The 15,448-nt window shown below is 38.0% G+C and overlaps 1 protein-coding gene across 2 annotated transcripts in view; it reads left to right on the forward strand.

Annotated features, from left to right (window-relative positions):
• The window catches only part of LOC126976524 (cohesin subunit SA-1), a 35,946-nt gene that overhangs the window by 5,377 nt on the left and 15,121 nt on the right, over window positions 1–15,448 (forward strand). For both annotated transcript variants that reach the window (XM_050824899.1, XM_050824898.1), the window contains exons 2-11: window positions 1,081–1,251; window positions 2,108–2,312; window positions 2,809–3,034; window positions 3,931–4,054; window positions 4,265–4,443; window positions 6,029–6,251; window positions 8,091–8,222; window positions 8,798–8,917; window positions 9,261–9,638; window positions 11,105–11,272. In XM_050824899.1, the coding sequence (XP_050680856.1) occupies window positions 1,081–1,251; window positions 2,108–2,312; window positions 2,809–3,034; window positions 3,931–4,054; window positions 4,265–4,443; window positions 6,029–6,251; window positions 8,091–8,222; window positions 8,798–8,917; window positions 9,261–9,638; window positions 11,105–11,272 (1,926 nt within the window). The remainder of the gene's footprint in view (window positions 1–1,080; window positions 1,252–2,107; window positions 2,313–2,808; window positions 3,035–3,930; window positions 4,055–4,264; window positions 4,444–6,028; window positions 6,252–8,090; window positions 8,223–8,797; window positions 8,918–9,260; window positions 9,639–11,104; window positions 11,273–15,448) is intronic.

Here is a 15,448-nt window from a genome sequence, read left to right on the forward strand (position 1 = left end):
AGAATTAAACTGAAATTTCAGTTTTAAAATCAATATTTTTAGTTGGAGCTGACATTGTCCTTATTACACTGATGACAGTGTATTAGTGTGTATGTTGTTATAGAATTAAAAATCTGGGAAAGTATTACATACCAATATAGTATCCTTCTCCATTTCCTTTGATTTTCAAGTGTTATTGTAAAGAATATGTTCTGTCATACAAACAAACCGACCAATGGACAACCAGAAAAAAATCATATGAAGTACTTTTTTTCTGTATTGCTTGTAGAACACATAGCAAGTATTCTTTTAACAAATATCCAATGTAAAGTTATTACTTTGTTACGATTTCATTGTATGTATAGTTAACACCTACACAACATACCTCCCTTGCCTACCAAATTTCAAGCCTCATTAAGTTGTTAGAGATATTGTGATAAGTGGAAATCTCTTATTAATATATTATACATATATACCTACCCCCTTATTCATAATAGTCTGCTAACTTAAAGCATTGCTAATTTTCACTCTGTCTTCTTCTATTGACCTAAGTCAGAATGAGAAATACCACTCCTTAGCGGCTGTTTTAAGTTAGCGGACCATTATGAATAAGGGGGCTAGTATATACATAGTATGTTATTTTTTTATACATGAGAGGAGAAATGAGCATTACAGTAAGCTACCAGATTTTAAAATATCACCTTCAACAACTCTCTTATGTAGCGCCAGAGGAATCACAGGAGTGTTGCTGGCTATTGTGATTCCACTTGAGTTCTGTGTGACTCAATGAGGCAAAATCTCTATGCAATGGCAAGTGATTGAGCCATTCACATAGTACTGGATCTAAGACAATTGCAGCAGTCTGCATTGCATTCGGCAAATGGTTAGAGCTTGAGAAGGCCGGCAACTGTCCAAGGTGCACCAGGCAAGAGGTTAGAGCAATACTCCATTGTGGCTAGACCATATTAAGTTGACAAGTATTGTGTTAAAAATGAAATTATGTGCAGTATGCTAAAAGAATTGGCACATTATAATTTGACTGTTAGATTATGAACATTGTTAAACTCTATGTACATGGATTTTTGTGTTCCAAAAAACTAGCAAGTGGTGGACATGTGGATAGAAGAGTACAAGACTAGTAAGGAGAGTGCCTTGGTGCAGCTGATGCAGTTCTTCATCAACTCCTCAGGGTGTCGTGGCAAAGTCACTCCGGACATGGCACAGATGGACCACACCCTTATTATAAAGAAAATGACACAAGAATTTGATGAGGTAAGTTTCCATTTGATTAATAATTAGAATATTGCAGTGTCATTATGTCTGTAGGTATAAATTAATGTTTATATTATAGTATATTCAGGATTTTTCCACATTTTTTGTTATCATTTGTATAAAATTATCTTAGTGGTATGTAATGGTGTAGAAAACAAACAAGCTGTGCAAAAAAGGTTTTATTTCCATGTTTTAACACCAAATACATTAAAACATTGCTCTTTAATTTGCCCCTTTCAGTATTTTTAAATATTAGTAATATAATTCTGTCTTCTACCCTACTTTAAAGTTTAGGGGTCACACAGTGAACACAAATAAAACATGGAAGCAGTCTTGACATACCATTTACCATATATTATTTGCACCAAAAATTCACACAATACATACTGTATGTATGTATGTATTATGTATGAGAGGATCAGTCATGATAAAAGAAATGAACGAAGATTATTGAACTATACATATAAGCTAGATTAGTATACACAAGATACATTGTCAAAAAAAGGTGTATATTTTTTTAAAGGCCGGCAACACTACTGTGATTTGTCTGGTGCTACTGGAGAATATGGCCGGTGATAGTTTCATATAAAAAAAAAATATTTTTAATTTAATAATAAATTAATTTGAATTAAATATGTTTGTGTGTAAGTGCTGAATGAATATAAACTAAGATATTTCCATATTTCAAGCAATAAGTCAGTGAAAAGGTACCTATTACATAGATGGAATTAATCTCTGGCCAAAACTTGTATTCCAGTTATTCCAGGATTTCGGCAATCATGTCATATTCTTTAAAAATACAAATTGTTTATAAAGCTACCCATAAAATTTTCATAATGAGAAATGTTGTTAACAGGAAAGTGGAGAGTATCCACTCATAATGTCAGGGCAAACATGGAAGAAATTTCGTTCCAATTTCTGTGAGTTTATCCAGACGTTGGTAAAGATGTGCCAGTACAGTATTATCTATGACCAGTACCTGATGGACAACATCATCTCTCTTCTTACCGGGTTGTCCGACTCTCAAGTTCGGGCTTTTAGACACACAGCTACTCTGGCAGGTTTGTGAAATATTTCTAATTCATAGTCAAATTATTGATTCATAACAAACTTTGTTTCTTAACTTGTCTAGATGGAGTGTTGAGCTTTATTCTCAACCAAAGCAATGAGCCAGAATTGAAACTCTTGTTTGTTTAGTAAAGCATACAAGTATGTGTTGCTTTTTATGTTTACAAGTGATCTGTGCAATTAATTTTTAGTTTTTAGCAGACTTCATCATGCAATGGAAAAATCGCCACTGAGCGGGCGAAACGAGCTTATAAGCCAATAATTGGCTGATTTTCTAGATGTAACTTTTATTCAGACTGGGCCCAAAAACCTATTAACTAAACACGAAATCAGCATGAAAGTTTTTAGAAAACCTTAAAATTACGTTAATAATATTTGATATTCGACATCTTCGCAACCTGGGTAGAGAGCGGTCATTGGGGTGTGTTGAAATCAATCAATGAGTGTATTGAAAGTGTGGTTGTATTGACTGATGGATGATGGTGTCAGTGATGAAGCTGATGACGGCGCTGGTGGATGTGGCGCTCCTGACGAGTGTTAACTGCGACAACTGCCTGCGCCAGTACGAGGCGGAGCGACTGAAGGCGCGGGACAAGCGCGCCACCGACCGCCTCGAGGTGCTGGTGGCCAAGCGGCAGGAGCTGGAGGAGAACATGGAGGAGATCAAGAACATGCTGTCCTACATGTTCAAGTCGGTCTTCGTGCACAGATACAGGTAACCCACTGCGAGCTAGCTCGTACGCTATAACCCTTGACTTCTAACGGCCGTTCCCAATATTCAGTCTATCTCTTACTTGAGATAAAAATCGTAACTATCGTTGACTTTTCTGTCCCAATAAACTTATCGACGGTAACTCACCTTATCCGTACACGCTGTCAGTCAATGGGACGACGTATAGCTTACCAGCGATAGAAGTTTGTATGGAAATTTCAATTCACGCGTCCCAATATAAGGCGATAAGAATGAATTATCGGGTATATTGGGACAGCTTTAGATTATTGACAACTGACAACTTATTACTGACAGTAGACGGTAGTAATTTATCTCTATCTGTAGATAGTATATTGGGAACGGCCGTAAATGTAATTACCCTATCATCCACAACTACCTTTTAAAAAACCCATACCTAAGCAGGGTTAAAAGCACCAGAGACTTACGTATTATCTTCGACTCAAAATAATTATTTTTATTATGGATTCAATAATAAAGAAAGCATCGAAGGCGTTAGGTTTCGTATTCACAATGTCATCGGAGTTTAGTTCTCTCAAAACCATTAAAATTCTGTACTGTGCATATGTACGGAGCCATAATTGTAGTAAAGATAGTTTTAAAGCGATGCGTTTCTGACAAGCCAAGAACGTAGTGTTCTTGAGATAATAGTTCTGATTACTTCCTTAAAATTTATACGAACATAACACGAAGCAGCAGATGTGAGGCCCGTTTTGCACATAATATCTCAGCTCTCGTGTTTTAAGATAGCAAGTTACTTCAATGTTTCCATGAAGTTGAACATATTATCTTTGTCAAACAACATATATATCTGAATCTGTTTGACTTGTCATCTCTCGTGAATGGTATCGTATCAATGTCATTGTTGCTGGTTGTTTCAGGGATACTCTGCCAGACATAAGAGCAATCACGATGTCAGAAATAGGAAATTGGATGGAAAAGTTTCCAGCACACTTCCTGGACGATCTATATCTCAAATATATTGGGTGGACACTTCATGATAAGGTTAGAGCAAACTCTCACTTCAAACGATAAGGCATTTTAAGACCTGGTATTGCTGAAAGCAGAACCGCCGAACAACTGGTTTAAGTGGTTGGCGCATTTGATAGAAAGTTATACTATCTATCAAATTCGCCACTTTCCTGTTTACTCCTTCTATAAAAAATCTCTCTATCAAAGTAAATGTGTGATAAAAATCATCCAACTTGGTCGCAGGTGGGCGAAGTGCGTCTACGGTGTCTGCAGGCGCTGCACCCGCTGTACGAGTGCGAGGACCTCAAGGGCAAGTTGGAGCTGTTCACCTCCAAGTTCAAGGACCGCATCGTCGCCATGACGTTGGATAAGGAGACCGATGTGGCAGTGCATGCCGTCAAACTCGTCACAGCTATACTCTTGTGAGTGGTTCAACCAAAGGAATACAAAATACAAGTGCAGTTGCCCTTTAAATGTCTAATTATAGGAAAAAGTGTCGCCGAAATCACACATTTTCAAATTAAAATACATTTGCTAGACAGAAATCAATGATATTATATGTTTTTTTATGATTATAAGGGACGAGACTAGCAGGACGTTCAGCTGATGGTAATTGATACGGCCTGCCCACAATGCACTGCCACTCAGGATTCTTGAAAAACCGAAAAATTCTGAGTGGCACTATAGTAATTGTGCTTGTCACCATGAGAGATAATATGTTAAGTCTCGTTTGCGCAATAATTTCACTAGCTACATAATAATGCTTATACATTACTGCTTCGCGGCAGAAAATGGCGCCGTTGGGACCCATAATCTAGCCGGCATCCTGAAAATACAATATAATTTGCTACAATTTTTTTTTTGCTATACGAGGTTATATTACATTACATATATTTTCATGCAGTATAATTTGTGTTTGGGAGGAGGGATACCTCGACTCTTATTGGATAAGTGCTATTCTTCGCCCATTTATGTTGCAACCAGACCTACTGATTCTGATTGAAACTAATAATATCCCTAGGAGAGGAGGCACTCCTATGTGTGGTTTTGCTCATTATCATCATATCAGCCGGAAGACGTCCACTGAATACGGAATACGTTAGATGAGGGTAGCGCAGAACCGATCATAATGGAGATCTTTTAGGGAAGCGTTTGTCCAGCATTGGTTTTGCTAATCGTATCGTTTCAGTCCTAAGAAATTAATGCGCACTTCCACTTTTATTTTCTAATCCGTGGTCACGACTCTTCTTTTAATCGCTCGCGTACCAAGCTGCCACACGGCGCGATGGCGCACGAGCCATTCGTGTCTTACCGACGCCAAGGTCAACGGGTTCGGGTTACAAAATAAAATTTATTGCTTTTGAAGTGTTTGGGCTTGTTTTTAAAAACGATCGAACGCTAGCGCTTTGTTAGGTTACCCCTGAGGTACCAAGCAGATATAATATGTCTGCTTGGCACTCAACGGTAGAAGATAATTTTTCGTTAAATATACACAGAATAAGAAAAGCTACACGATATACCATAAGAAAGGTAATTTAACAGACTAATTTTAATAGTAAAAATATTTAATTTTAAATCTTTATCTGTGTAAAATACGACAAGCCGTCAAAATGCGGTCAGCCGTAAAAATTATCTGTAGCAGTCGATTTAAAAATTCTTTTTTGTATTATCTATGATGTTTTAGTAACTATTCTATTACTAATTAGTAACTTTGAAATATGTTTTAGTTATAAAAAATTACTACATTCATTAGTAATAATCGAAATGTAATCTGTGGGTAAATCTAAAAAAAACATGACAGCCCTACTTTATATGAAATTTGTTTAAATTACGCAGTATCTATTGTTTATGTTACGACATTAGTAACATGAAGTTGGCATTTGAAATGAATAATAAAATTTATTTACTCATTTTATGATATAATAGTACCATTTTCCTGAATCATGAGGAGTGTTCCTAAAAGTTGTGGGTTGAAATAAAAACTATTGCAACGTGTCGTTGTCGCAGGATGCACCCGGACACGCTCACGGACAAGGACTGCGAGAACGTATACGAGCTGGTGTACTCGTCGTCGCGCGCCGTGGCCACAGCTGCGGGCGAGTTCCTCAACGTGCGCCTGTTTAGCCCCAGCACGACCGAAGAGGAGCCGACGCGCTCTCGCCGGGGCAAGACGCGTCTGCCCAACACACCGCTCTTGCGCGACCTCGTGCAGTTCTTCATCGAGTCTGAGGTGAGAGGCACACTCCGCCTTGTTCGCTGTAAAATAATACGGCTGTACCAATAAACTTGGTATAAAGTTATGAACCGAGAATATGCAAAATGTTGACTATAGCATTGATAACAATGTCGGTAGGTACAATGATAATGAAGTTTTTCGAATGTCAATAAACGCGAGAAACGTTAAACGTAACCAAATAAACCAATCATAACCAAAATGTCTATTTGAAAACATTTTGCACATTCTTGGATTGTTCTCAAGTATGACTATACTAAGTTTATTTGTCAGGCCGATAGAGTTTTGTAGTTGTTAGAGTTTTCAAAATATACTAAATAAAAAAAAAATACAGTCATTTGATATGCAGTGAAGAGTCAAAAGAAGACCTCATCACGAAATTTGCTATCCAATCTACTGTTTTCAAAAATTTTAACTTTATTTACTGACGACGTACAATCCAGGACAACATGAGGCCACAATCCAGAACAGGCCAAAATGACAATGAAAGTGACTGTTGTTTTTAATGAGCAACTTAAAATTCTTAAATTGTTGAATTCTCAACCAAGTAATTTACTATTTCGAAGTGTACCAATACCGGAAAGTAAATGTGCAAGCTATTATAGGCTTGAATTTAAAAGAGTGGCCTGGCTGCTCATATGAGAGCCGAATATTTGAGGCACCAAAGTGATTTGGATGGCGTTTTATGCTAAAATTAGGTCATGTAGAAAGATTTTCGAACTTTGTAGGGAAATATTTTTGGCCTACGACCGAAACTGTTTGATATAAACAACAATAATTATAGTTTGTGCTACATTACGTTGTATGGTGCTGAGAGAAGGTATGATTTTGATGATGTTACTGATGTTGAACAGACATTAAAAGAGACTTAACACAAATCAAAATTATCAATCAATTAGCAAAAATCTTCTGGTGGTCTAGCTTCCGGCATATTTGTAATTGTACCAACCGTTTAATTTAATTACTTTTCTACAATGTCTATTTTATTATTGTGAGGAGGGGACCGTAGGGACACTCGCGAATATAAGAAATGACTTTCCAACGCAGCCGCGCTTGGGGGCACATATTTGCTGAACCGGCTCTTGATAATATTGTGTCACCACGATCAAAACCGCTGACTCCGCCGTCGACGCTGTGTCGCCAAAAATTTAAAGTAAATTTCTAATTCTATTTCTCTTCTAACTACTTCCATATCATATTTCTCTCCGAACACATTTATTTTTATTTTCAAGTAGTAACATGCATTTTCTTTTCGTCCAATGATTAAAATGGAGCTTTCTGTATGTGTTACACTATTCACTCATATTAATGCATTTGCTAAAAACCTCTACTAGACAAGATGAAGGAAAGCTCTTGCTCTTTTTGGCTGCCAGCTTTTACTGTTGTCATCACTAATTCCCACTACGAGCTCAAACAATCAGAAGTTAATCATAATTTAACAGATTAAGATAACAATTAAAGCTTATTAGGTTAACCATGCACTTACGTATGGTAAACCTAAATATTTATTAAAATATAAATAAAAAATGTTTTCTAAATAGATATTATGTGAAGCTAAGAAATTAAATATTTAAAAAAAGTGAAACTTTCGTGAATAACATATTGCTGTGTAATAACACAGCAGAATAACCTAAAGAAAAAACGAATGCTTAACTTCTTTATTAAAATTTAAATATAATGAAATAAGAAACCTTGGTCAGGGGTGTGGGGTTCGAACCTATTTTCTAACCAATATAATAAATGTTTTACTTTAAAATAATAAAATTAGTGTTGCCGTTCTCTAGCTATGGCACATAGAACACAAGATATATATAATATTAATATTTATTTGTGCAGCTTCACGAACACGGCGCATATCTGGTGGACTCGCTAATCGAGTCGAACGCTATGATGAAGGACTGGGAGTGCATGACTGACCTGCTGCTTGAGGACCCGGGACCCGGTGAGGAGGCGCTCGACAACCGACAGGTAACTCCAGCACACACAAACATTCCTCAAAACTTGTTTGTGATATCTAACGGTAGGAAAAGTTCAAAGATAGATTGGTTTTCTATAGAAGAAAGCTTACTATAATACTTTAGTATATTATATGGAGTTGGTTCTTGCCATATAAAATTGTTTAAAAATATATTAAAAATGCTATGTTGATATATGATTTCAAAGATGGGCTGGGAGTTTCTTATCAGTTCTTCTCTCCATCTCATAGCCTCTCATAGCCTTATCATGACATTCACCAAATGTTGTCTCAATATGTTATGTTACTGTCTCTCCCTATTCAAAATTCAATTCAAATTCAAAATATATTTAAGTTATGGATGGTAAATAAATATATTTCTGTCTCTCTCTTTTGAATTCGGTTTCGTTGAAGAGTTGAGAATTGAATGTGTTAATGTTCAATGCCTTAAGATTCACACAACAAGTATGTATGCTGTTGTTTAGGATTGGATTTTTATGCTCATTGGAGGACGTAATCTTGAATTTTTGATTTTATTTCGTTATTTTTGTCCACTAACCAGCTTTTAATATGAATATCCAAACCATAGGAGTCGTCGCTGATCGAGTTGATGGTATGCTGCGTGCGGCAGGCGAGCACGGGAGAGCCGCCCGTGGGCCGTGGACCCGCGAGGAAACACCATCACATGCTTACCAAGGAGCAAGCTAAGGTGCGCCATTTGGACTGTCAAAATGAAAAAACACAAGCTATTTCAAAACTTAGATAATTTATAAGTCTAGAATCTAGATGGAGTTTCTTGATGTAAGACAACCGATAAAAACAGGCCAGGTTTAATACTTTAGTGTGCGTGACAAGCTATGTCTTACACTCGCGCTTTGTATGTCGCTGTGTTAGTGTGTGTGCTTTGCTTAAAACAGAGGTTGACTTTAAACTACATTTTTTTCGACGTTTTCACAGTCTGTTTCTAGATGTATAAATGTTCTAAGTTTCAAAACGTTGCATAAAAATATCTGGATGCCAAACGTAGTCAGCATGTTATTGGATGCGTGCAGGTGGTGAGCGACGATCGCGTGAAGATGACATCCCACTTCATGGTGACGCTGCCGGCCTTGTTGGACAAGTTCAGCGCCGACCCGGAGAAGCTGACGAACCTGCTGTCCATCCCGCAGCACTTCGAGCTGGAGCTGTACACCACGCAGCGGCAGGAGAATCTTCTTACACAGCTGCTGAACAAGATCCGCGACCTGGTGGGCGCGCATATCGAGGCCGAGGTGGTGGAGACGGCGGCGCGTACACTGGAGGTGCTGTGCAGCCGCGGCGAGTGCTGCGCCGTGTACTCGCGCTGCAACGTGGCGCGGGCCACGGTCACCGACCAGTGCGTCAACCGCTACAAGGAGGCCATCGACGACTACCGCTCGCTCCTTGAAGGGGTATCTGTCTAATCTGAAATCCTATTCATATAAAATACCTTTTAAAAGACTAAAAAGATGGAATGCCCCATGAAAATGTGATCTGGAAACATCTCGAAACATCGGGTTAGCAAAAAAAAATAATAAAAATTATTACACACAATTACAATTACACGCGTTTTAATACTTTAAAAGTATTATATTTAAATGTGTAACACTCGCGTTAATCAAAGATAATACAATTGTATTGATATCCGCTGTTCTTCGAAGCTTAGTTGTATTTTATATAATTGTTTCTATATTTATAAACCCAATGTCGTGTATTGGGGAGGATCTTGATAAACTCAATTGCTAATGCAAAAATAACACTGTATACCTGACAATAAGCAGGCGGCTATTTACAATTGCACTGCCTAATTATATGTCCGAAAATTGAGACAGAAAAAAGGTTTAGTGTAGATTAAATTAAAAAAAAATAATTTTACAACTTGTTGACTTGTGTTGAGTTGAGTAGAATAAGTCATTACTCTGATCATCTAAACTTAGAAACATCAATTTATCTGCAGGTCTTTCTTTCAAGACCTTAAATAAACACTATGCACTTCACTTTTTATATAAGAGAGGACAGACGAACGTTCGGATCACCTAATGCTGAGGAATCACAGAAGCATTGCCGGTCCTTTAGAGAAGTGTTGGATCATGTTGTCTCATCCTGGAAACACCACATAGGGAAGCTAATTCCACAGCTTGTTGACCAGTCTTTGTGCTCCTCTATAAATGTCATTATCTTATCCTTATCTGTATGTCCGTTTTTACTAGAGTTTGCTAATATTGACTGACAGCTTGTAATGTATATACCTTTGATAGATTTTTTATTGAATAAGGCGTTACTTTGCGGAAATCCATAATTATACAAATTATTTAAGTTTTCGACAATAGCGGCATTGTATATATACACGAATGTGTTAAACTGCTATAATTCACCGGGACACCATGGTGGCGCAACCAGTCAAAAAGTATCCAGCTGTATAGAGGACCTTTACCAGTGGGAGGCTCCTTCGCACAGGATGCCGGCTAGACCACAACGGCGCCTATTTCTACCGTTAAGCAGTTATGTGTAAGCATTACTGTGTTTTGGTCTGAAGGGCGCCGTACCTAGTGAAATTACTGGGCAAATGAGAATTAACATCTTATGTCTCAAGGTGACGAGCGAAATTGTAGTGCCGCTCAGAAATTTTGGCTTTTTGAAGAATCCTGAGCGGCACTACATTGTAATGGGCAGAGCTTATCAATTACCATCACCTGAACGTCCTGCTTGTCTCGGCCCTAATTTTCATTAAAAAAAAAGTTACTCAGGTGGTGTCCGTTTGGTTGCGCGACCAGGTCGGACACATCATTACTCTGGTGTCTAGTATGGTAGTTTACGAACACCATGGTGTCCCAGTGAATTATAGCCCTAATGGACACGATTTCTGTGTGGTGCGCAGGGCGAGACCCCCAATGCGGACGAGGTGTTCAACGTGTTGAACTCACTGCGCAAGGTGTCCATCATGTACATGTGCCACAATCTCAATGACACCAATATCTGGGACTCTCTGTACGAGGACCTGCCCCTAGCACTCAAGACAAGCGAGACGGTGACGCCGCGGAGAATGGTACGTCCTGTTTGTTAGAAAATTTTATTTATTCTTAAATTAAGTATAGTAGACGAGATAAAGAATGTAAACTAAGTATCAGGGGTCCAATACATTTTCATCAATATCTTTGAATATTGAAAAAAATTGATACATTTCAAAGGGTTTCTAGAGTTGCCCAGCTATGTGATTACATAGTTAAAATAAACAACTACTCACAATAACAGCAAAATTGAATAAGAAAACGAATAGTAACGGATTAATTGCTTGAACCTTCGGCCAATTGTACTAGCCTTAAAAATTTATTTCAAAGTTTTAATTTGTTCAATGTATTTTGGGAACCTACTAGAATCACTTCTACAACAGCAACCTGTTTAGATAATATTTTTACAGATGTTACTATTACTAGTAAACTCATAATTAATAATCTTCAGTCCGACCATAGTGGGCAACTTATAAAAGTAAATACAAGATTGGACAATGTCAGACCAAAAAAGGTGACGATTATACCAGTTACGGGTAGCCGTCTTGAGAGGTTTAGAAATAATTTGGTAAATACGATACCATTTTTACACTGTGGTGAAACTGCTAATTTTCACTATAACTTAGTCTTCAACTCCTTCTGTGAGGAATTTGACAGGATTTTTACTCCAGTAACGGTGACAGTAAACAACAAACATAGTTTTAATGATTGGGCAACAATGGGTATCCACAAAAGTCGTAAACGCTTATATGACCTTTATTATGAGAAACATTACAACAATAGTGAAGAATTTAAAATATATGTAAAAAAATACTCCAAGCTTTTTAAAATAGTTTGTCATGAAGCGAAAACACGTTTCATTGCAGATAAAATTAAAAACAGTAATAATAAAGTAAAAGCGACTTGGAGTGTAATTAACAATGAAACTGGTAGATCGAATTGCCGTAACACCTCTATCTGTTTAAATATTAATAATCGCGTTATAAATTCGGAAATAGAAATTGCAAATGAATTTGATAAATACTTCTCCGAAATCCCGATTGTCACGACCAAATACCTTAACTCTTCGCCAAAAGCAGCATATGATATGCTTAAATTACACGTACCAGTATCTTCTACTGACTTGAAATTTAAGTATGTTACAGGTAGCGATATAATAAAAATCTTCAAATTAATTAACCTAAAAAATACAAAAGACCTATGGGGCCATTCGACTAATATTGTTAAATACATACTTGACATTATAGCACCTGAATTAGCAATAATATTTAATGAATGCATAGATGAGGGTGTGTTCCCTGACCTCATGAAATACAGCAAAGTTATACCTTTGTTTAAATCGGGCAGTTCTTTTGACCTTGCTAATTTCAGACCTATTTCAGTGCTGCCTGTTTTTAGTAAAATTTTTGAAAAACTTTTGCTTCAACAGCTACAAATGCATTTTTGTAAATTAATGAACAAAAATCAGTTTGGTTTCACTAGGGGTTTATCAACAATTAATGCGGGTATTAGACTCATTGAGCACATCTTTGACGCCTGGGAAGAGTCACAGGATGCATTGGGCATTTTTTGTGATTTGTCAAAAGCATTTGACTGCGTCCACCATGAAACTTTACTCCTAAAACTAAAGCATTATGGAGTGAAAAATAGAGCCCTAAATCTGTTAAAATCATATTTAAGCGAAAGAGTTCAGATAGTCGATGTAAATGCCAAACGGTCTTCGGGTAAACCTGTGGGAATAGGTGTTCCACAGGGTTCTATTCTCGGTCCTTTCTTGTTTCTTATATATATTAACGATCTACCGTTTGTGGTAGATGATAGCCATGAGATTGTATTGTTTGCTGATGATACTTCACTTATTTTTAAAGTGAAGCGACGTGCGGATATTGATGACGAGGTAAGCAATGCACTCTCAAAGATAGTGCGTTGGTTTGAGACGAATAATCTGCACTTAAACAGTAAAAAAACAAAGTGTTTACGGTTCATTACACCAAACACAGCGGAGGTACAAACCAACGTACTTATAAATGACCAGAGATTGGAACTTGTGGACACTACGGTCTTCCTGGGTATCACGTTAGATAAAAAGCTTCAGTGGGGTCCACATATTACCCATCTAGCAGATAGACTCAGCTCTGCGGCATATGCAGTTAGAAAGATTAGAGAGTACACGAATGTTGCGACCGCTAGATTAGTGTACTTTAGTTATTTTCACAGCATCATGACGTACGGTATATTACTATGGGGTCATGCTGCTGACATTGATATAGTGTTTGCTCTGCAAAAGAGAGCTGTTCGTGCTATATATCAGCTTGGTTATAGACAGTCTCTCAAAGAAAAATTTAAAGAAATAAATATTATGACTGTTTATTGTCAGTACATTTATGAAAATTTAATATATGTTCACAAAAATCGTCACCTTTTTGCTCTTAATAGTGATTTTCATTATTATAACACTAGAAATAAGGGATTGCTTGTAACTAATTCTAGTAGGCTTCATAAGATACATAATAGCTTTAAGGGTAAATGTATACACTTCTACAATAAAGTCCCAGCCACTGTTCAGGCATTATCTATAAATAAATTTAAATGTTTTATAAAAAAATGGCTCTGTCGTAAATCCTATTACTCCACTGCTGAATATCTAAATGATCGGACAGCCTGGGACTAGATTGTGATTATTTTATAGCAACTGTACAATATTGTATACTTTTATTGAAAAGAGCGCAAAAAAAAAAGAATGCTGGAGAGTTTCTTGCGCCGCTTCTTCTCTCTCAGAGCGCCATTTGTTTCCGAAGCGGTAGTAGTATCTAGTAGTATAAGAAATGACATCAAAAAGAATTCTAAAGGAATCAATTTTGAGAAAATAAATGCCTTTTTATGCCTTTTTTTTTTAATAATGACAAAAAACTAAGTAAATCCGGTAATGAAAAAGATGTCGTGCGTACAAAGTACACATGTCAGAAGTGAAACTTCCTTGGAAAACTAATTTTTAAATCTCGTTTCTATCAATTATAATAATCTGTTCCCTAAACCAACTACTTACTCGCGGCCACGCGCTAGACCTGCACGATACAACGCTAGTAAGGAAGATGTTTCAAATTTTTCGCATCCGCGCGCTAAACCTGCACAATACAAAGCTAGTGGGGAAGATGTTCTACGTTTTCGCTGCCGCGCGCTGAATCTGTACAATATAACTCTAGTAGGGAGGTTGTTCTACTTACTAGCGGTTCCATGTGCTTTTTTTTCGCCCACATTCTCTTACAACACCAGAGGAATCACATGAGCGTTGCCGGCCTTTAAGGTAGGTGTACGCGCTTATACGTGGTGTTTTTGAAGGTACCCATGTCGTATCGTCCCAAAAACACCGCACAAGGAAGCTCATTCCACAGCTTCGTAGTACGAGGAAGAAAGCTCCTTGAAAACCGCACTGTGGAGGACCACCACACATCCAGATGGTGGGGATCATATCCTAACTTGTGGCGTGTCGTGCGAAGGTGGAATTCGGCGGCAGGAATTAGGTTAAACAGCTCTTCGGAACACTCCCCGTGATAAATGCGGTAGAAGACACACAATGAAGCGACGTCTCTACGCTCTAGTGATCCAGCCGTTCACAGAGCACTGGGTCCCCGACAATTCGAGCTGCTCTGCGTTGCACGCAGTCAAATGGATCGAGCTGATACTGGGGTGCGCCAGACCAGAGATGACAGCAATACTCCATGTGTGGCCGGGCCTGCGCTTTGTAGAGCGCTAGAATGTGGGCCGGCTTGAAGTATTGCCGTGCTCTATTAATGACGCCCAGCTTCTTCGAAGCCAATTTGGCTTTTCCCTCCAGATGGCCATGGAATTAGCAATCGCTCGAGATTTCGAGACCCAGTATTCCGATACTAGGCGACGCTTTCAAAGAAGTGTTGTCGAAAAGCGGTGATACGGCAAATGGGGATTTTTTAGTGGTAAACGCGCAAACTTGAGTCTTCTGGGGGTTAAATTGAACAAGATTCCATTCCCATTCCGCGACCTTCTCGAGAGAGGACTCGATAGAAGACACAAGTTTCTCCCGGCACTGGTCGGCGATTTCCCGAGAGAGACCTGCATGGCCCGTGTATACAGCATCACCAGTGCTGTTGCATAGCAATGTATGTTGGAGGTGTCCAACATATCATTGATATGCAGAAGAAACAGCGTGGGAGATAGCACACAGCCTTGGGGCACTC

This window comes from Leptidea sinapis, chromosome 41, assembly GCF_905404315.1.
Source record: "Leptidea sinapis chromosome 41, ilLepSina1.1, whole genome shotgun sequence".
NCBI lineage: Eukaryota > Metazoa > Arthropoda > Insecta > Lepidoptera > Pieridae > Leptidea > Leptidea sinapis.